The sequence below is a fragment of the Pelecanus crispus genome, chromosome Z, assembly GCF_030463565.1.
Source record: "Pelecanus crispus isolate bPelCri1 chromosome Z, bPelCri1.pri, whole genome shotgun sequence".
NCBI lineage: Eukaryota > Metazoa > Chordata > Aves > Pelecaniformes > Pelecanidae > Pelecanus > Pelecanus crispus.
The window spans coordinates 47886174-47909915 of record NC_134676.1 but is presented as its reverse complement, the minus strand read 5'-3'; the positions used below and the strand labels follow the sequence as shown (position 1 = coordinate 47909915).

At 34.3% G+C, this 23742-nt stretch overlaps 1 protein-coding gene across 1 annotated transcript in view; it reads left to right on the top strand.

The window, feature by feature from the left end:
- The window catches only part of CNTNAP4 (contactin associated protein family member 4), a 262662-nt gene that overhangs the window by 27817 nt on the left and 211103 nt on the right, over positions 1-23742 (top strand). The window contains exon 2 of the mRNA XM_075725822.1: positions 22059-22169. Within this exon, the coding sequence (XP_075581937.1) occupies positions 22059-22169 (111 nt within the window). The remainder of the gene's footprint in view (positions 1-22058; positions 22170-23742) is intronic.

The following is a 23742-nucleotide window of genomic DNA, read 5'->3' as shown; positions in this document are numbered from 1 at the left end:
TGAAACAGTATTAAGCACTGGGCTTTTTTTTTCTTTTTGTCCCCCACCAGTTACTACTTTTTTCTCCACTTTTTTACCCCCTCTGAAGACAGCAGAGCAAACATGTTCTCACTGATATATTTAATTCTGATTGAGCTCAATAGAATGTTGCAGCCACATAATTGAAGTCACCATGAAAAAGAACAGATTTTAGCAGGCTGACTTCAGAGGATGATGGGTTGGTCTTGAAAAACAGCCCTCCCAGCCCAGATGACAGGTACGGATGAAATTTACAGTTGTCCTAACAATTCAGATGGAGTTCGCCAGCTCTGCTTCAATTCCATTTCCCATGAAAATAGATGCTGAATCTGACAAAAAAAAAAAAAAAAAAAAAAAGTGATCACTGAAATAAATTACAGATACAATGTAGGCTGCTATGCCAGTTCAGGTAGTTTCCTTCATTCATAATATATTTATTTCATAGACAGAGAAGCCAATCAGTCTTTCTTCAGGGACCAAATTTTTAAACTGATTTATAGGTTTGGGTTTTTTCTCCTTCTTTTTCTTCCCCATTTATTTTCTCCAATCATGGCAGTTTATTTATAATCTTTAAGGATAAAACAATGGCAGTGAGCTAAATATTACTTCTCTTTAGGTAGATTATTCTTGGATGTGATTGGAAATTTTATTTTTTTACCTTTTGAAAACTCAAGCTTTATTTCATTGGAAAAAATGCATTAGTATTGTTTAAATTATTGGTGTTTTATCAATTCAACTTGAATCAAATTCCTATTTACTGCTGGAGAGAAATATTTTAATCACATAGCTTAAAGATAATTTTTATCATTCTAAGTTGTAATGTCTCTTGGTGCTCTTAGCTACAGTAGAACCTTGGTTTGGGGCTAAAGTGTATATCCTGTAATGCACTGTATCCTCCATTCTAACTGAGCATCACAGAAAAGTAGTCTAATAAGAAAATCTGACAGAAAATGATGTGGATGTGTAAACTACTGCTCCCAGAAGATGTCTATTTTTTTTTTTAAACTGATCAGAAATTAAATATTCTAGATTCTTGTTTCACAAAGATTGGGTATTATGGATCTTTTAATTTCATATATAACTTTCACCCACAGTCAGGGTGAAAAAAAGGTCAATTTCCCAGAGATAGATATATTCCCATTTCTTTCTTCATTCATTTTGTTAATCTAATAAATCCTTCTTGTCATGTGTAGAACAATACAGTTCAGTCAAACAGGATTTGGATTAATACTTGTCACACAAGAATTATCAGATGTAATGATCATGTTCTGCCATTTTTATTTAATACAGTATTTATTAAATGTCACATAAAATACTAACCTGCCAAGAAGATTTCATTATTTCCATTGAAAATATTTTTTTTTCCTGAGAAGCTCAATTACTTTATGAAAGCATGACTTTTTTTGTTTTGTTTTGTTTTTTGATACATTAATATTATTTTTTTTTGTTTTCTGTATTGATCTTGCATATGACTGGCAATAACTACTTGTACAACCATATTTTTTCCAAGGGACTCTAATTCCCTAGATTAGCAGGTATTCCTGCATTAAGTAGATAGGGCCTGGAGTCACGTGCAAGAGGCAGGATTCCTATGTACCTTATCTCCACAGGTCCGTGAAAATTTTTGCAGTCAGCTGGTTTATTGACAAAGTAGTTAAGAAATACACGTTAAGTAAATATATATATGCACATATATATATATATATACACATATATAAATCTGTACAATTATTTAAGTTGTATAAGTAATAAATATGTATATTTATATAAAACTTCTAAATTTCATGGATATTATAAAAATAAGTACAAAACACGTATGATGTCAAGTAGAGGTTCTTTCTAATCCTGCAGATAACCTTACAAAAATCACAACTATGAGGATTCTAACCTGGTACAGGACAAAATTACGAAGTAACATAGAAATATTTGCGCTAACTGTATGTGAGCTAATTGGAGCTCAAGAAGAAGTCTGGGTACTAGAACTAAAAATTACATGCCTATGTCTATACTTACATGCCAAATGGGGAGTGTTTTGGCAGTGGGACTTGATTATCTACATTGTTAGAAGTTGTCAGGGTGCTCATAAATAAGTTTTCGGTCTCTTTTTCCTCCACTACTCCTTCCCAGGTGCACTACATGAGTTAGCATGTGCTAGAAGTTTAGTTATGGCCAGACTGGGTTGCTGGGAGAGTTTAGCAACATGAATAGAAGACTTTTGTTGCTGAATGGCCTCTGCACCAACCATATCACAAGCACCTTTCATTTATTATTGTAAGTGTAGCATTTTTTATAGCGCAAATCATTCCTTCATAAGGTGGTCATCTGGACTACGGGAGTATCATTTCTCTGAAGGTAAACTGTGTCTAAAACAGAGTGCTTCCAAGAATGCTATGAATTTTAGGAGTGTCAGTATGGCATGATTTCACTTCAAATCAAATTTTCAACTGAAAAAACCCCAACCCAAAACTTCTGCAAGTCTTTTCATCAGAGTTCTTAATTAATAGAACAATCCTACATAAGTTTCTTAGGAAAAGGAAGAACAATTTTATGCTTCATTCAATTCCTAAATGCTGAGAACCTGTCATGCTTTAAAAAGACAAAACTAGATTTACCAACAAAAGACAGAAAAGATAAACGAATCATCAGCTATTATTTTTAGTCTTTACAAAACTAGAAATAGTTAACAGTATTATTGCCTTTGGGAATACTTGCTAACTTGTCACAGACTCCTGTAAAGTATGTTTATAACAGCTCTTATTTCCAAATCGAACTTTAAATGGCCTTTCTGCAGAATTAAACACTTGAAAAGTATCTCATAATATCAGTTAAAAGCAAATCTCCAGTGAATAACTAATGTCATTAAATTGAATTGAATGGTTGAATAGAATAATCTTTCAGTAAATCCTAGGGGAAAATTACTAATAATAAAAATTCCCATTAGATTTTTAGCAATGAATTGCTACTCATTTATGAAGTTTACAATTCTTATTTAATTATAATACAAATATTAGAATTGTTTTCTATGAAAAAAATAAACAAGCTTTTATAATAGAGCAATTACATCCCCAGCTGAATACAAACACATTTTGCTTCCAAAAGCAACTTCAATATTTGGCTGTTAATCTTCTATTGATTTAATATATTCAAAGTTATAACCCATGGAATCAAGAGTAGATTTAACCTGTGTATAGCTAAAGGAAGATAAAACATAACGTAAATTATAAAAAATATTTAAAGTTTTCTGTTTTTTTTGCATCAATGTCTGTGACAGTACTAATGCTCTAGAGGAAAATATGGCTTAAACAATCAAAGTTCTTTTCCTTTTTTTCAGTTCTGGATGATGGTTTGGAATTTCCACTGTTATTCATGCATCTGTTGGTAGATGTTATTATTTTGATCTGGTAGCTTACAAAATTCCAAGTTGTTCTGAAAACTCCTTCTAAGTGCATTTGCTTGCATAAAGAGGCTTGTAGGATTGTTGTCCTGTTTGTGAGATTGGAAAAATTGGCTATTCCCTTTCATTTAGCTCTACCCTTTGAAATAAAGGGAAAACAAGGGAAACTTAGGTTGTAACCTTTGTCTGATGCCAATATACTCTGACTTTTCTTCTGTCTTTCCTTAGCCTGGTGTAGAAATAAAACTACTGTCAGATATTCTGAGCCAAACACAGTTTTTCTAGAATTAAGTAGAACATATGGGTGGTCACACGTATGAAACAAAACAAAAAAAAATCGATTCCCACATTGAATACATACACAGAAATCATACATCTTGGATTTATTGTAAAATAGAAGTAATTACAAAGAGTAAAAATGAACTGTGTCTCTTTCCAGACAGTCATTATTCCAGGTTAGTACACAGATTAAAACTAACTGTAGAAAACATTTTAAAGTGGCATCTTAATTTGCATGTTGTATGAGCAAAGGACTGAGTCAGGGACTGAGAGGGAGATAACCCAGTGAATAGATTTTTCAGCATCAGTTAACTGTATTCTTTGCATTTCCTGAGGACACCATGTTGGTGACAAATGACTACTTTGGTGACAGATACTACTTTATTTGATAAGCACATACTCTTCCAGGATTTCTCCACCATCTACTGGACTTAGTTTTTACCTTGTGAGTTCATTTTTATCTCAGCTTTATCCACATCTTAATGCAAAAAAAAAAATCTGAAATGAAGGTTTTCCTATGTGCTGCATTAACAGCTATTTTTTGTGGGCATTGATTATAGAATTATCTCTTCTCCAGAGTACATTACTGTGGACCTAATTAATTGATATATGAAATAATTTCTTTCAGTTAATTTAAAAAACTATAAAAGTTTGCTTTCATTTTCTTCTTACCACTGCTACCTTAGATTTTTTCTGGTTTTTTCAGTAAATTTTATTATTTATTCTTACATTAGTGCTTCAGCTTTGGGTAGTTTCACGTGAAGATTTATAATCCCTCTTTATTCAAATATTTGCTATCTTACAGTCTGTGCAACTTCTTGGAACTTCCAGGACCTTCTTTTCTTTTGAAACGCAACCTTTTTCTGTACTCAGAAAATAAAAAAAATGCCTCAAATCTATATTAAAGTGTAGTGCAACATAGGAAATCTAAGTAAAGATAAGCTATATACCAGCATCACATTTGTCTTGTGTCTGACAACTGTGAAATTCCTCAGAATGAAGCATGGTTTTCTTCCCTTTGAGTAACCATAGATGATGTTTGTAATAAAATAATTTACAGCTTGAACTTTCTGAGAAGGAGAAATTATTTGCAGTGTTCACATAGAAATATTAGAAAAAAACAACTAAGAATTTTCAGAAGAATTTAAACCATAATCAATACCTAGCAGCGAAAATTGGGTTTGTAACTACCTGAGTATCTCTATTATCACTTAGCTTTCTACTAGGTATTTCATATAGTTAATATGGGTTTTGTTATATCTACTTACCCTGTGGTAAACTGCAGCAGGTATAAATCATAAGCAACTGTGATATGTCCCATATTTACTTAAACATACTAAGATGAGCCAAGCTTACTATTCAGCTAAGAAAGGGCTATAATTATTTAGACAAATAATGTTGCCTCCTTCAGAGGGATTTTATCAGCACAATATGTTTGGATATTTAAATGAAAGTGCTTATATGTTTTGGAAGTACTGTATTGATCACACAGTTGGATTTGAAGTGTAATCTTAAGGAAAGGATATTACTAATGAATCAATAAAGTCAGTCTTCCCCCATATAGTTGTACTTAACGTATCCAAAATTCTTTGGTCTTGTATGTTAATGTAATTCTCTATGAATGCTTGTTAACTTTGAGCACTATGAAATCTCGCCTTAATTTTCTGAAATGAAAGAACTTTTCCTAGTGCTTTATTTTAGTTGTTATGTTGAGTGCTTTTAAAAAAAACAATATCACCATGTTGGGAATAAACTAGCAGTACATTAAGTGACTGCAGGACCTTTCATATGGAAAATATATTCAGAGATATGGCTGCAGAAGGCCAAGTAATGATTGAAACAAAGATCTGATTTACTCCTAGCAGAAGTCAATGCAGTCGTAAGGACTTTTTTTTTTTTTTCCTCCTGCTTATCATCTCTACTGAGGGAAAACAGGAAACACTCTAATGCTTTAGACCAGATAACTGCTCTTGCTTTCATAATTTAAAGCAATCAGGAAGCTGGTGATTTGATGACCTGAAGATCCATCCTGTTTAAGTGGGATCTGCATGACTTTGAGCTGTTATACAGTCCTAAATCATGTCAGTTCTAGCCTTGTGTTCCTGGTATGAATGTTAAAGGGAAGCCTACGTGTTTTTTGACAGCAAAAGTCTTTGCAGGCACAGTAACATAACAAAAATTAGCAATGTTATTGGATCATTACTCTTATCTTTAGTCAGCACAAATGTGACTATGTAACTTTACTACCTGAGGCAGCTGTTTCTGGTTATTTCATTGTTGTAATGAGATTGGGTGAGAATTAACTTAGTTGAAAATTACAGGTTTCAGGGAATATAAATCTACCAATGCCACACTGTGACCAAGAAAAAGCAGTGAATAACATCCTTATGGAAAATTAGTGGCTGAGATGTAGCTTTTCAGTTTAAATCAGGTAAAAAGCTCATAATATGATCACATAGAATTTTACTGGTTTTTCATTTCAATTTTCCTAAATTTAGTGGTGACTCTACTGACCTGGAATAGCATGATGCCACTGTGATTCTGAGGCTGCAGTCTGAATGTGGTGCCAGATACACAGGCAGCTTCCACTGAACTTGTTGAAAAAAAATGGAAGTCCTTATTGTAAGGCAATTGTTACCCAAATCACTGCGGAAGTCATAATGCAAAGACACCATAATTTAAAACGGGCTATGGTCCACTGTTTTTCTCCCCTGTGTGGCATTGTGTGGCTTCTACTTGAATTTGAACAATAAAGCTTTATTGTAGTCAGAATCCTGTGCTCATCCCTTCCTGAGACAAAGAATTTTGGTATCTAGGGTATGCTTTCTTCAAGTCATGTCAAAAAAGGATGAATAAAATGTTTTCAAAACAAAATCCTGAAATCTGATTCTATTCAACATGACAGCTCTGTGCTATCCGTTCACTACATAACATAACAATGTACTTTAAAAAAAAAGGGAAAAAAGAGGCATGTTTTGTCCATTATAGGTTTGCTCTATCAAAGAAAACATTCCATCAGTTGAAAGTCTTTAAGCTGCTTTAATAAGGTCAGTTGGGAATAAGCTTTCAAAAAAATTGAGAAAAAAAAAAGAAGAGAAAAGGAAGAGGAAACTATGTCCCTACTTTCTGTAAGTAACTTACCTAGAAAAATACAAAATTAACAGTAACACTCATCTTACTCTTTTTTCCTTTCGGTCTGTGTCGTATCGTACATTATCCTCATAAAAGAACTCCTAAATTCAATGTATGCCTACACACCATAGACCAAATTTCTAGAATATTATTTTGAGATGCTTCACCATTTAAATCCATGTGCACTGGTGCAAGGAGTAATTCAGTGTTTTGAATACATGTTGGGGAGCTTCCTTATTCAATGCCACTTACCGTTTTAGAGCAAGGAAAGATAGATGTAACATAAAGCAGTGGTTACTGGGCCACACTGACTTGACAAAGCACAGTGCCACTGTTCTTAGGCTTTAGTTTGAATGTGGTGCCAGACACACAGGCAGCTTCAGCTGAACTTGTGCAAAAAAAAGGAAGCCCTTATTGTAAGGAAATTATTATTCAAGTCACTGTTGAAGTCATAATGCTAAGCTATCTCTGGGCTATGGTCCACTCTCTTACTTCCCTGTGTGGCATAGTTCCCTCTACTATGTTTTATTCTGAGAAATAATGCCACTGGTTTCGTAAGAGGTTTTGGAGTTATGGTTGCTATATGAAGATTTATCCAAATGTCTTACAAATAATTTTGTCTCCATGTTTCATTCAGATTATTATTATTATCTGGTTATTCAGTTAGAGCTTGTGCCAAATTTCAGTTTAACAGAGAAAATTATTTGGGGGTGGGGTTCAGAGAAACATCTCAAAGAAATACAGCATGCAGTGAAATTTTCACTGCTTAGCACTGAGCTTGTTTGAGTAATTTATAAACCTAGTGGGTTATGGAAAGGAACATACCTTCCTTTGGCCTTCTTCCTGGGACACAGTTGTGCTCTGAACCAGGTGTGGGAATTTGCCAGCTGGTAATTTTCCTATGCCTTCTACTCTTTACTGTTCTTGGATTTTATCAATGCTTCTTGGGCTCCACACCAAATATTAATTTGTTTTAATTTTAGGGAGTAACTAATTGTTGACATATGTGTGGAAAACGTATTTTAACTTAAGACAAAATTCTCCTGAATAAATCCTAGAGAAATTTGTTCCTATGTAGAGTGCTATACAGCACTTAAGCTGTTTATAGGGAATTAAATGATACATGGATAAACCTGTGTATAAAAGCAGTTTTATCTATGCTGGATCTCCAAACACAGCTGAAATTGCAAGGTTTTGTCCCTGCAAAGCCTGCATTGTAAGGCTTTTTACTTGTGGAATCCACCATGGTATTTTATCATTAGTCATATTGTTGTAGAAGATTTTCTCTTGGAAAACATGGAAAAGACATCACTGACTCAAATGGGGTTACACATATTTAAACTCACCAGAGAACACTCAATCATCTGTATTTACTGGATAGTCAAAACCTGCAGGATATTTTACAGAGTGCTTAGCATGTAGCATAGTGTAGGTTACCTCAAATTCACTCATACCCCAAATAGATTAATTGGATAATCACAGTTAAGTGTTTTTGTGTTCCCTAGTGAACTGATAAACACTAAAATAACCCAGCCAGCACAGAAGACATCTGTGGTAACACACTCCAGTGTGGTACTAAGATATTTGAGGGAGTTTTATCTCTTTGAAGCAAGGAGCTGTTAACTAGGTAGTAAAGTAGACATAGCAGCAAGCCTAGCAAAGAGACAGCTGGATATTCAAGGAAGTGGAACAAGGATTATTTTAGTTGTGAAGAGTGGTCAGCTTAAGGAAGGAGTAGAAGGTAAGGTGGGGGGAAGAAATTAAGTCTCTGGATCCCTAGGAGATTTTGACAATGAGTTTGTCTGTAAGAGCTAATGAAACACTTGAACAGGGGCACCACACCTCTTTCTTTGACAGGGGAGCTCTCCTCAGTTGGTGTTTTCCGTGACAGACAGTGACAAACAGGCAAGCCTTGAAATTATGTACAAAGTCTGAAACAGTAACTATGCATTATAAGGACTGAACAGCAAAGTAGTTGAGTAAAAAAGTTGAGTAAAAAAAAAGTCAAAGAGAAATCTTTCTGATTAGTGTTAGTTGTCTGACTGTGTGGGTTCTCACTTTTTCATAGAAAGAAATTTTGCAAGCTTTTTTTTCCCTTCTGCCTTAATCAAAAGTGAATTTAATGTGATTTAAAGTACCTGGGTAAGAACAAGACATTCTTTATCTATGCGTGTGGTTTGGAACACTCTAACAGCTATGTTAGCTTCCAAAATACTTCTTCCAAACTATACAAAAAGTAATAGTGTGTGACTCCACTCCAGCTGAAAGGGCAGGTGGAAAAATGACACCAAAAAAGAAAGAGAAGTATGTTCCAGCAAAATGCAATAATTGAGAAGGCACTGTAGCATGCAGTGACATGAAATGAGGTATGCAAGCCTAAGCTTCAGGATTTGTAAGAAGTGTGTAACTTTTCTGCTCTAAGTACTTGTACATATTTTTTTTTATTTATTTTAGTTGTACCCATATATAATTTATTATAGAAAAATACCAATTTTATATGGACATACTGTCTCTATTTAAAATTTCCTATGCTCAGAGCACTTGTCATTTTCAGAAAATTCATAAGTCTGCACAGGCATTCCTTTGAAATACAAAGATCTATAGTTTCTATATGTAACAGGCTTTTACAGTTGATCTTCCTAAATTTTACTTTAAGTTTTCATTGCATCTGTTTATGAGGTCAGACTTCATCATGCATGCCCGTGAAATTGACAGTCTATTACATTGTTTCTATGCGTGATGCTATCTGATCTCAGTAGATCCTGATTATTATTAAAAAAAAATAAAAAAAAAAATCACTGCTTGCAGTCCATGCAAGTCCACACATTCTAATAAGTTCATAATATCAGTTTATTCATTGTTGGCATTCGCAAATTATAAAGTGATTAACAAACTTGTCAGTGAAAAGGAGTAGTATTTGGACTAAGTGGTAGTGATAATTTTTAATGATAGAAATATACCCTCATAAAGATTCAGATATGATGTAGAAGGATAAACTAGAGTAACAGTAAATGGGTCTGAGTCTAGTACAGGACTTCAGGGCGGGCTTTAGCATTCAGTTCAATTGAACTTAAAACTTTCAATAATAATCTGAAGGAGTAAATGACATTAATTAGAAATCTATGATAAAAGCACTTCTAATATTATATACTTGCATAACACTTAATCATGTGACTTATTGCTGTATAAGATTTTGATTAAAAGAATTGCATTCTATGCCATTAATGTAGGACATCTTAAATTGCATTAGAAACTGGCTCAATGCCAATCTCAAAATATGTGGCTGTAAATAAGGTGATATCAGTAGAGTGGGCTTTGGTTAGAAGGATGCCTCAGAGACAGGTACTTCATCCAGTCCTGTTTTGTCAATGACATGTACTAGGATAAAAATGACATGATAATTACAGATCATAGAATCATTTAGGTTGGAAAAGACCTTTAAGATCATGGAATCCAACCATTAACCTAACACTGCCAAGTCCACCACTAAACCATATCCCTAAGTGCTGCGTCTACATGTCTTAAATACCTCCAGGGATGGTGACTCCGCCACTTCCCTGGGCAGCATGTTCTAATGCCTGACAACTCTTTCAGTGAAGAAATTTTTCCTAATATCCAACCTAAACCTCCCCTGGCAGAGCTTAAGCCCATTTCCTCTTGTCCTGTCGCTAACTACATGGGAGAAGAGACCAACACCCACCTCACTACAACCTCCTTTCAGGTAGTTGTAGAGAGCGATAAGGTCTCCCCTCAGCCTCCTCTTCTCCAGGCTAAACAACCCCAGTTCCCTCAGCCGCTCCTCATAAGACCTGTGCTCCAGACCCTTCACCAGCTTTGTTGCCCTTCTCTGGACACGCTCCAGCACCTCAATGTCTTTCTTGTATTGAGGGGCTCAAAACCGAACACAGTGTTTGAGGTGTGGTCTCACCAGTGCTGAGTAGAGAGGGACAACCACTTCCCTCATCCTGCTGGCCATGCTATCATGTCAACAATATTAAAAAAACAGAGAAGCAGCTAGTCATTAAAGGATGATCTGAATTGTCTACTTACTTATTCACAGTACAAAACACCACATTTCTTATTGAGTTAAATGTAGATTGGGTAGTATGGGTGTACACTTAGGATCTACCAAATCAGCTTACGTCCATTAAATGGGAAAGTATCCCAAGAAGCACTGGCCTAAGAAATGTTTAAGAGGTCATTATGGAAAACTTCTTCTAAATGACGGCTGTGTAATGCCATGGGCAAAGGTTTGACAAATACAGTATGTGAAAGTAGTTGAACAAAGGAAATGAGTAGAAGTTGGGAATCAGTTTGCTTTCAGTGCACAGCACTGACCTCTGCTACCGATTTCTGTGCTGGTACCTTCTCTTCAAGAAAGATATGCAAATGCTGACTGTTCAAAGTAAGCCTGCAAAGTGATGTAAGGGCTGGAAAATAAGGCTCACAGAATAAGACTAAAGAAATTTGTCTTACTAAAGAATTGGAGAGGTGATTTGATCACCATCTGTATAAACTTGCACTTGAAATAATATAACTGATTGTGAAGATTTTTCCTTGGTATGGAGACAAGATAACAAGATCCAAAGCCTTACAACTGAAGCTAGACTTAAGATCTTATCTTTGAAATTTTATCTCTGAAAAAAAGGTATTATTTTCTAGCTGTAATGATATTAAATTCATAAAATTATGAAGAAAAAGGTGAACTTACAACATTGTAAAATACAGTTAGATTCTGTGTGTGTATGTATGAATTATTGGCTTTCTGTTCTGTTTCTGGGACAATTTTTATAGTCTGTAAGTGGAGTCAATTTTGTATTGATCCTTTTAATCCTGAAATTAATAAGTGTATGCACTCTTTTGGTTCCTCTTTTCCTACAGCGCCATTACAAGGATTTTATCTGTACTGCACTCAGCATCCTCAGACCTCTTGAGTTCAATTGCTTGTGCCACATACTTTCAAGCACAGCAGAGCTAGCACTGTACCTTTGGAGGTGATGGTCAGAGGCCAGAGAACTACCTAACTAGCTCCCCTCCTGCCTTTGACCAAAGCATCAACGGAAGTCACTAGTGCCATGCCTAGTATTGCTTCACCTTGGAGCTTCCCTCTTGGTTTTTATCTTTCACTGAAATGAATTGCGCCTAAATTATATCCCTGTGATACCTGCCAGAACGGTTTTGATGTTATGGTTCCTTCCTGTGAAGCCTCAGGTTAGGGAGTGGAAGGCAAGTGTTTTGTAGTTGAAAAGATAACCAAGGTTAAAGTCTCATTAAACCACTGCAAGTGATATTGGAGACACTTTAAAAACTGTCTTACTTCAGCTGAGATGAAATGCCTGACAAATGTCTCAAATCCAGTGTGATGCATAATGACTCAGCTGCATTGGTCTCCTAATCAATAATTTTGTTTCCATGGCTTGTGTACAGGAAGTTACTTGTGAACTTTTACACTTACCTTGCAAGGAAGTATTTTGCTATGCTGATATAGTGATAGTAATACAAAAGTAAATATTGATAAAAGTAGTAAAATCATGAGACTTTTACAGCTTAGACATTCTTACCTAGAATCATTTTCCCCTAAACACCGTTTCCTCTCCTTCCCCTCACCCTGTTTAACAGCAAGCAGAGTTTTGTCCTGCAAGCGTGTTATCTCTTAACATAAAGAGATCTATAGATAAGAAAAAGCATTAATAATGTTTCAAGTGAGTGGCTTGTTAATTTAGTTTTACTAAATATGCAATATTATATATAAACATAGAATTATATGTAATATCATGTTTGTTGCAGTAAAGAGTTGGCTGGGAATCAGTGGCGAAGCATAGTGGTAGGACTGGAGCAGAAAGTGAAGTCAAGGGGATTCAGTGTTGCAGTGTTTTGTGTGTGGGCTGAATCTTCCAGACTCAGACAAATGGTACTGATTTGTAAAGCTCTCCTTAAAGAGACTGTGTAAAGTGAATAACATCCAGGAAAAGACAGTTCATAAAGTTTTGGTTCTAATGAATCTGACAAATGTCATTTCCCTTGACCTGAAAATGCCTCAGTTAAAAAAAATAATTTCAAATGTCTTTTTTTTAAAAAAAAAGAATTGTGAGTCTCTCTTTTAATTTTTATTATTGTTAGAGTGGGTAGTATCTTTCCAAGCATGAAGAACTTTTTGTTTGTGGTTTGTTTAAGATTGCTTTGTGTAATGTGATTATAAAGATGGCTGTCTCAGTGACAGTTGATAGGATTTACTTGAATATGACTTTCTTTCTCTTAATTTCATTGCCAGAGTCCTGGATCAAGTTTGGGTTTGGTTGTTTTGTTTTTTTTTTTTAAGGCACTAAATTGTATTGCTTATTTCTCTCTGAAACACTTCAGTATAAATTTTGTCTTGAATAAAAATGAAGTGTTCTTTTCTAACTTTAAGTACAGGAATTTTGTTTATTGGATGAAATGTAATCCAATGAAAAACCTCTACCTTTGAGCAAAGTTTGATTTAATAAAATCAAAGTAAAAACTATCATTGGAACAAAGAAATAAACAATCCCTTCCTCCTCCTGTGTAAATTCTATCTGTATCTGCTAGTTTAGGAGAAAAAAAAATGATTTCTACATTCTTCTGGTAATAAGGCATTTGAAATACTCTGACTTTTGGTAAAGATGCTTTTATTGATCTCCAGAAAATTTTTACTAAACTCTGTTTATGTTATCCCTGCTGGGGGGGGGTGGGAGGGAGGGGGAATATAATGAAATATTCAAAATCAGAATAAAAAATGCAGTAGCACAAAGCCAGAGAAAATTTAATAATCCAATGAGAAAGTGTAAGACATATTTCATGAGAAAGGACATTTCATGCTATTATAAAATTAGTTTTCAGATATTGCACACCTACACAGGAAAAATGAATGCTGGTAATAAAAGTTATCTGTTCTTGATCAGTATGAAATATTTTAATTCCAAATTGTAAGTAACTTTTTTAGTTCACTTACTATATATAAATTCTGTTTTGTTCTCTCTAAAAATCTTGCTGGTTTACTACCACACATGCTTAAGATACTTGCAGCTTTTATTATAAATTGCATTAGTCTTTCAGTGCTTTTCACAGAACAAACCCATTAAACTTACTGAATTCAATTTTTTACTTATAAGATCATTCTTATTAACTTTTAATATATTATTATCTTTTAATACTAAAAATATTTTCAGTCTGTATTGTGTTGCCAAGATCCCCACCAAAAGTCGATGGCAATAAAAAACCACAATGAAAGATCTTTTAATAGTAGAAATATTAAGTAAACAATATTAGTTTCAGTTTATACCACTAAGCAAAGGCCCATAAGATCCCACAAATTTCAGATTCTGCTGATGTTTTAGAATGTGGTCTACTTAATACTGCCAGTTTTGACTCTTGTTTGATAAGAAATATACCTTTAATTCAAAACAGACAAGATACTTGCCTACCTAGTAGAAGGTATGCCCTTCTACTTTGTTGATTTCCTATAAGGTACACCTTGAACAAGCTGATCTAAAAGCATTATGGCAGCATATTTGTTTAATTAATGAATTTTGTTATATGTCTGTATGTGAATAAGAAGAGCCTAACTGAAAATGACCTATTTGTCCCATCACCTCTCAGTTCTAATTTGTCCTGCTCTCAGGTTTTATTGCATCATATCCTCTTTCACCACTGAATTCACACATATAAAATGTAATTGCAATCTGTAAAAAAATACAGACTTGATCCAATAATCATGGAACTTAATCTAAGGACTTCTTTTGGTTTCACTAGGAATTAGGAGTTAATTTTTAGTGACAAGACTTCATTTGCATTAGATCATAGACTGAAGGTTTCTAGAAAAGACAAAGAGAATCAGGAGTGAGTTAACTCAGTTATTATCAATATGTCTTTAATGTCCATTAAGACAAGAGTTGTTGACTCCTGGCTAATTTCTGGGTCCTAAGAACTAAGAAGCCCTTTATTTCACTTTGTTAAAACTAAATAGAAGATTTGCTTGTGATTTTCATGCTCCTTCTTCCTAAACTATGGAACAAAAGTGGTTCATGAAGTCAGATAAAAATAAAGGTAAAAATAAATAAATAATTTAAAACCTCAGGAAAACATAATTCCTAGATTATAAAAACCATGCCAGCTGTTGAAGTTCTGCTGCAACGTGTGTATCTCTGCAAATGTTTGTGTTTGGAAACAGAATTTTATATCTCTTCTAGTCTTTTTTCATTAAAGTCTGATCTAACTACAACCTTCATCTTCTTCCTTCTGGTCTGGCTTTTAAGTTCTCTGTGTCCAGTTACAAAAAGACTTTTGCGCCCCTGGACAACAACAAGGTGGTCAGTGAGCACAGAGGAAATTTGGCTTTTTGTACTCGCTGTTTTTAATCCCTCCTTGCCATGAAATAACTGCAGTTCTGAAATTGGGATGGCTCCTTGAAAGGAAGGAAATGTAGCATTGCATGTTTTTTGTTAAGGTAAACATAACGTGCCTGATTTGAAGAGTATATTAGGAACAAGTGACTGCTGAGTGTCAGAATTCTGTGCTGAATTTTTGTGAACCACAGTCTGCAAAGGCTAACAATTTCATCAGAAAACTGGAAAATTCTATTTCAAATTCAAGAAAATAATCAGCCCTGCTATGAAGGTTATCTCCCTGATAAATAATTTTTTACATTTATGGAGAAACTGTTACAAAAGCCTAAAAACTTTTTTTTTTCTTATCTTGGGCAATCAGTTACCCTCCTTCTCCCTCCACACCCATCCAAGGACTAGCTGTAACCTACTGATGAAAACTCATGTTTAAACAAACAAACAAAAAAATAAGCCTGGGCCAATCACCAATAAAATTTAAACTTGGAGAGTTAACATTTTTCAAAGTAGTAAGCAGCTGAAAATGGCTAGAAAACCTGAGCAAAGCAAAGCACTGTAAGCTTCTATGGCTCCTATATGCAGTTCAAATGGAATACATGGAAATGCCTAAAAATATTCCAGAAAATGAACTGAAGAGTGGAAAAGGGGAACACTAGTGGCTAAGAACTGCTTCAAGGAGCTCATAAAGGCATGCATGAAATGGTGCAATTTTTCTATTCAGTTGTTTTTAAACTCTTAGCTACAAACAGGCAGCAGTAGACCCAAGATGAAGTACTTAGGCTCTGAACAAAAATAACTTATCCCTGGTCGGGAGACAAATGCAAGGGGAAGCATACAACAGTAGCAGCAACCACAGGCTGGTTTCACATTAAATGATATTGCATGTTGTGTAGCTAGAAGGTCTGAAACTAACTTGATCTAATTGTCTGTAAATCTATCAACTTGACTTCTCATTATTCTTATCCTCATTGATGAAGAGTTCACCATAATCGGGATCAGCATAATGGTCAATACCTCTCAGCAAAAGAAGGAGAGGGCACATCTCTTTTTATCTGTCACATGAATCTCATTAAATTCAATGAATCTTTTGAAACTAATTACAAGCCTGCACATGGACTGAAGACTAAGCTACCGCAATTAACATATTTAAAGGTTCTTTTAAGTAAAGTGAGATATGTGCTCACTCCTAAGGAAAATGAAATATCTTCTGTTGAAAACAGTAGATGGGCTCGAGGATATTTGGTCTTCACAGTAATAGGAAAAGTAATGCTTTGAAGTCCACATGACTCAATCATAGATTTAATACCTGTTGGAGGGCATTTTTTTTGAGGTTTTAGCAAGTACCAGTCCTGTTGATACAATATGACATGTATCTTATTTTTAAGAGCCTCACTCCTTTTCATGAAGTTTTTGATCACAGATACTCATTTATTCAAATCTGAATGTATTAATGGCAGCAAAGTTGGTCCTTCCTAAGCATTGCAGCTTCACCTGCATGGGAAAGATGAACATTAATAAACTCTTTAGAAACTTCCCAAGTTGTTATTTCTTCTATTCTGTTCCACTAAGAATGCATTTCCAACTGTCCCTAGCTAGTCTACTTGTCTGATGATAAGGTGTTTAGTTTTTCCTAATTGAGGAAAGATTGCTAAACTTTCTTTGATTTATTTTTGTTGTTGCTTTGTTTTGTTTTCATGTGGCTTACTGGAACAGATTTTTTTTGTTAACATTAAAAGGTTTATACTCTGCTCATTAGGCACTCAATATTTTCTTTGAGTCCCTGATAAAGCTGAAGTACTTAATACTTTTTTAAGGAAGTCAATCATTATAATATTTTTTCCTTCTTTGTTACCTGTGTCCTTCTTTACCAGAGTTCCATAGTTTATTAAGAAATTGGTAGTTCTTGCTTGTTGAGACAGTTTTAAGTAAACTAAATTTTAAGGAAAAAAGTGTATACAACAATGTAATAGCTGGAATTAATTTCATTAAAAAAGTTAAATAAGTGAAATTGTATTATGTTTATTTGTGTAGGTTCTTGTGTTGGGATGTTTCAGTTTGAATTAAGGCGTCTTGAATAAAGTGAGTGTCTCAATGTAATAATATGTTCTTTTTAGATAATTATGAACAGAATGTCTGTCAACTTGTAGTAACTAAGCACTGGACTCTGACATTTGCTTATTCAAAGAAAATTTGCACTCTGATTGAAATGCGTGAAAATCTATGAGTCTATATTAGGACCAAGCTGAAAATTCAGATGACAAACAGCAGCCTGACTGTGACGTTCAAACGAGAATCATTTCCATATACTCTTGACACTGCAAAAGGAAAAAGAAGGTTTGTGCCTGTAAATGACATTGTGGTTTCTTAACTGCATGGAAATGAAAATATACACTTATGCATACTGAAGTAATAAATCTCAGGTTGTCCCAGTATCCTACTATTTTTAAAACTATTTTTATTTTTATTTTAGCAAGCTGCTGCTTTGGTCAAAGACACAAAATTTATTTGATCAACCAAAGTGTTATAAACATAACTGTGATAACTGCTTTACTACATGATATCCTATTTGAACTCCATCTGTTGTAGATCATATGGCATGATCCATGTAAATTATGGTACCACAGTATGAATAAATTCTTGGATTACTCTGAATTTGCATAATGAGATAGTACTTGAAGCTGGAAAAGAAATGATAGGCATACTTTTTGTACATGCAACACTTAACAGTTTTATTCCTATAAAATTCCTATAAAATTTTATTAAATCTGCACTGGAATTATAGTATATGGAAAGGCATGCCTTATATAACTTGAATAACTTTTTTCATTTGGTGATGAAACAGGTAATATAGTTCTGTGTATATATCCTTCTCACCATTTGCACATTGTTGCTTTTTTTTTTTTTTTTTTTTTTTTTTTTAACTAATTGCACTTCAGCTTTTCATCTCTTATTCCCAGGGTAATGCCTTTCTGTCCTATTGAATACTACTAATCTCAGACATTGTTTTTAAATAGCAACAGTTACAGCTCATCTCAGTATACTGCATTAGCCAACCCTCGTGTTTCACAATTATTCATCACTCTTCTCATTGTACAGTTGCTGTACAATGACTCTGTAGGTCTGAGCTTGATTTTTTTCACCAAACAGTCTATACTTCAACATCACACAATTAAATATATGTTCTTTCCTTCACAAAGCCTTATATGATACCAGGTTTTTGTGCATATTACCAAAACCTATGTTTTGTTTACATTTTTGGTATCCTTAGCTATTGTTTAAAAAAAGAAGAAAAAAGACTTATCACAAAAATCTAAGAAAAGCTATATGATGCATAGCTTTTAACTAAAATTTTTTGTTTTAAAACTCGTATTAGAATAGACTACGTAAGTATTCATTTAGGTTGGAGAACCTACGTGAAATATCCCTAGAAAGCCCTACATTGCCTACAGCAGTGAGATCTATTCTGTTGTACAGAAGAAGGGTGTCTGATAGAAATGAAGAGCTGACCAGTAACGTGTGGGAAAACACTGAATTCAAACAGTGTTTCATTGTGTAGTATGTCTTCCACTGTAGGTGAAACTATATATAAATGTCATGCTCTACAGATAATGTTTTCATTTGCTTTTATTAAATTTGAGATCAAGTTGATACTGACCATCTGCTTCCTGCCAATTTCTACAACGTCTTTTGGATTTAAGTCTGGAATTCTTGCTAAATTTTGAGTTACATTGCACACTGTGAGCTGCAACAAGAACATGTTTTAGGCAACATGTGCTAAGCAATAAAAAATAAGTTGATATGAAGTTATTTTCCTGAAATAAAGCATAGCAGCTGTTGTAAAATAAACATATAATTAATTCAGAGTAGATCTATTTGTGACACATTGCTCATTTTTCTTTCATAATTATTGTGTAAAGGCAAAAAAATGTCTTGCACTTGGATTTTGGATAACATCTTGTGTATATTCAACTGCTTATGTACCTTTCTATTATAAATTGAGATTGACATAAACTATTACAGGATAAATACTACATAAGGTCTCAATGAGTTCTTCTGGGAATATCTCAACAATATATGAGATTCACAGAAATATATGTATTAGACAATCTAGGCAGAATAATGCAGTGCCACTGGTTCCTCCTAATGTACGAGTTAGTACATTAGGAGGAAAAAGATGAAAAGCATAGTCAGCAGAAGGAAATAATATAAAGGCAGCTGTCTCATCCATCCAGTGGATTTTTTTTCTTTTCCTTCTGAATTAAAAAGTTGTGAAGACTTAGACCTAGGGGTGTTTTAAAAATGGTTTATCTGCTGTTATCTGCTTATCTGCTTTATCTGTTTATCTGTTTATCTGTAAGCATTAATCACATGATCTTATTCCTGGTGATCCATTTCATAACATACACCACCCTTCACCAGAAGAGCAAAGCGGAAAATACGAGACGTATGAAAGTAATTAGACATTCTACTACATCCAGCTTTGGAGTCGTCATACAGGAAAGACAGGGACCTGTTGGTGCAGGTCTGGAGGAGGGCTGTAAAAATGATCAGGTGGATGGAACACCTCTCCTGTGAGGAAAGGCTGGGAGAGTTGAGGTTGTTCAGCCTGGAGAAAGGAAGGCTCTGGGGACACCTTATTGCAGCCTTTCAGTACCTAAAGGGGGCTTATAAGAAAGATGGGGAGAGACTTTTTAGTAGGGCCTGTTGCAATAAAACAGCGGCTAATGGTTTTAAACTAAAAGATGGTAGATTCAGACTAGGTATAAGGAAGAAACTTTTTACAATGAGGGTGGTGAAACACTGGAACAGGTTGCCCAGAGAGGCTGTAGATGCCCCATCCCAGGAAACATTCAAGGTCAGGTTGGACAGGGCTCTGAGCACCCTGATCTAGTTGAAGATGTCCCTGCTCATTGGAGGGGGGTTGGACTAGATGACCTTTAAAGGTCCTTTCCAACCCAAAGTATTCTATGATTCTGTGGATCTAGAAATGCCTTTCTATTCTCTCCTCCTAATTTTCATCTTGGTATCTAAGTTTACAATGTAGGTTTTGACGGTGGAGAAAAGACCAGTGGCACCTGAAGTGCCCACTTGCATCAGCTGTGTAAGCAGGTCTTTGTGTGAAACACAGCAGCATCATACACTTCTGTTTCTGTTGTAGTTTATGAATAATAACTTCTTTTTATTTTCTGTGCTGTAAAGAAATCTTTCACTAATAATGTCCTTTTCTAAGACCTACCAGTGCAATGCATTTGCTCATAGGATTAAAATTTGTTTCCCTTCATTTTTTTTTCTTCTGTGCTTACCAGTTGGACCATTTCTTCCAAGTAGCACAGCCTCTTTCACCATTATAAATCTAATCTACAGATGATGAAGTGAAAACTGAGCTTGCAGTTAGACAATAGAGAGTAGTTACAAAATTTTGCAGTTTGTATTATAGAAGGCTAGAGCAGGAAATAAACTTATGAAAGTAAATAATAATTTTATTTGTTCCTTTCACATGAGTGAGGTACTCTGAATTCGGTAGAAGTATGGTATACGTGAGCTTCTCAAGAGCAATTAATATATCATCTTGTTTGTAGTGACTGGATATTATTTATGGGATTTGAGAGAACTGTCATAGCCATTCAGGTCAGTATCAGGCATTCTCTTTAGAAAGAGTTTTGCCTGAAGAACCAAATGAACCAACTCTAAAAAAAAAAAATAAATTTTGAAGGTGATCAAAATATCTCCTTGAGACAGTCATATAAAAGTCTTGCTGCTAATTAGAAATATGTATAATTATTCAGCAGAAACAATTATCACTCAGGAAAAGATTTTGTATTAAATAATATTCATTATTTTGATAGTGGAAATCTGGTAGACAAACAGAAGGATTAGAAGAAGAAGGACTCACTTGTGAGTTGTCATTTATCAGTTGCATGTACACAATGTGTTTGTCCTGATAAGAACCATTTCATAAATACTAATAGTTTACATAATTTCCTCTCATATTCTGAACATCAGATGCCAGCACAGTATAGCTAGGGAAGGACTTGCTTACACTTCTTCTAGTGTTTTAAAGTCAGTTTTCTTTCAGCTAAAACTAGAACAGATATTGATTCTCAATTTATATTTTTGAAATTTAAATGGAGAATGAACACATGCCCTGTGTAGTAATTGAGCTGGAGAGGCATTTAACATCCAAAGTATTGATTAGTATTTGCTTGCTTATGCACCACTGATTGTGAACTGCAGTTAAGTCTTCTTTTTCTGGAACACTCAGGTTTCATTCTCTGTGATGTTAGGACTTGCATACTAATAACTGTGCAATAATGATTTTGTGCTGTGTCTTTATCAAACACGCATACCATTGGCAAAGCAAAAGATTTTCCATTTTGTCATTCTTACAGTGCTGATAAGGGATGAGATGATTTTTTGTTTCATTTGTTTCAGGTCCTTTTTGAAGAAATAGCTGCATTTAATGTGATTGCACAGACCTGTGCTGGCATCAGGTCTAAAGAAAATAAAGAGCATGTGCTGAGGTTGTAGCATGAAGCTACAACCAGGACTTGAAGGTGTCAGTTACTATCCATGTAAATGATAGTGAGCTGTGAACCATTTATCAGTATGATCTCAGAAGTTCGGTTAGAAGTGGGCCAGTATAGCCAGTTGAAGAACGTAATAAATTATACCCTGGTAGTCTCATGAAATATTGGATTAAAAAAAAGGTAAAAAAAAGGTGCTGCCTCTGTACTGGTACTTTTATATAAAATACAGCAAGAGGAAATACTTAGAGATGTGCTGCTTTCAGGTATTTTTCTAGTGTTCTCTTCAGTTACAGTTCCAGTAATTGGTGTTTACTGTATTAACCTGAATGTGATATTTTTCACTGGCAGATAATTGTGATGATCAGTTGGTGTCTGCTTTGCCTCAGTCATCATTCAGCAGTTCATCAGAGTTGTCTAGCAGTCACAGCCCTGGATTTGCAAGACTTAATCGAAGAGAGGGTGAGTGCATTTGATTGGTTTATTGATGCTATTTTTTTTCAATTTTTTTTAAGCATTTTTGTACCTGTGCGCTATGTTGGAATGATACATAGTGAGCATATTCTGGGTTATAGGGGCTGGAGAGAGTTACATTTGTTGTTTTAAGGAGAATAGGTAGGTAAAAGTGTCAAAGGATTCACTTTACCATAAAAAACTTAGTGTACATGGCAAAATTATATGTTCAGACACATATTTGGGCTTTCTCCTAAAACAAAATTTAAATTAATTTTGTTTCTTAACAAGTCAATATTAACATAAATAATTTCTTTTCTCTTAGAGGACAAACAGAAGTGCAAACATATGAATGTCATTGCAAGTCATTCTTGAAGGAAATAAGGGTAAATGCAGATACTATTCAGAAAGACAGGATCAGATATTCAGGAAATATTTTTGCAAAACTGTTTTCTCTTTTTCCTGGCAATTTAAAATCTTGATTATTGTAATTTTATTTATTCACTGAGTCTAGTATTTTATTATGCTTATTCGTTGACAAAACTGTGGCAAACTACGTAACTGGCATATGGTCCAAAGTGAAGGAAACATGCCTGTTAGGTTATTATTTATGTTATACCTCTACATAAATCTTCTGAAAGCTCTGTATAATTTCTAATTTGCTTTGATATAGTAATTAAACATACATTTTCAGTCTTTTTGGTCAATTATGGGACACTTTCTTTTGTTAAATGCAATTAAACTTTGATAGCATTGTTATTTTTGTCTTTTCTGACATGTAGTTAAAAGGCTTAAACACTTCGGTATATGTCAGAAGACCTGGAGATTACCCATTTTAGCTGAAGTTTAGTGATAAAGCAAAACTTATATTTTGTGCCAAGAATAACGTAGGAATGAGAAATGATGAATTTCTTTTAATTACTGTAAATATGTTTTCTGTTCCTAATGATAACAGTCCTATAGTTTCTGTGTGAAGTACATCTATTCTGAAGCTTTTTGACAGTATCTGTTAGATTATACAAAATATGACAAAAAAAAAAAGATTTAAACTGTTAAGACATATCACATTAGACTTTGTGCTGTGTTTGTGGCCTGTTTGTAATAAGGAATTATGTTCAAAAGTCATGTTAAAAAGTATATGTAAGTTCAATGAACATTAAGGAGATGAAAATTAACTTTGAAATACCAAGAAATCTCAGTCATCAACTTCATTAGGCAAGTATCCAGGAACTCAGTCATTCTTGTCAATAACATATTTAAGGCAATTTTTCTTCTTTTTTTCCCCAGAATATCAACAAGGTTCTCGGTCTTAACACCATTGTGCTAAAGCTAAGGAGGAATAAATATCTTTAGGAAGGATTTTATTAAAATGTGGCAATATGGTGTTATTGGTAAACAAAATCCCACTTGTTGACATACCTAAAAATAATACTCTGGCTTAAAATTATGGCTTTAGAAACAGCTAACATCTGGGTTGAAATTAAATCGGTTTAGATATCCAGGAGCATATGTTACAATTTCAAATCATCTGTGTCTGGTGTTTGTAAACCAACCATGATCCACTGTGTAGTCTAAGTTCAAG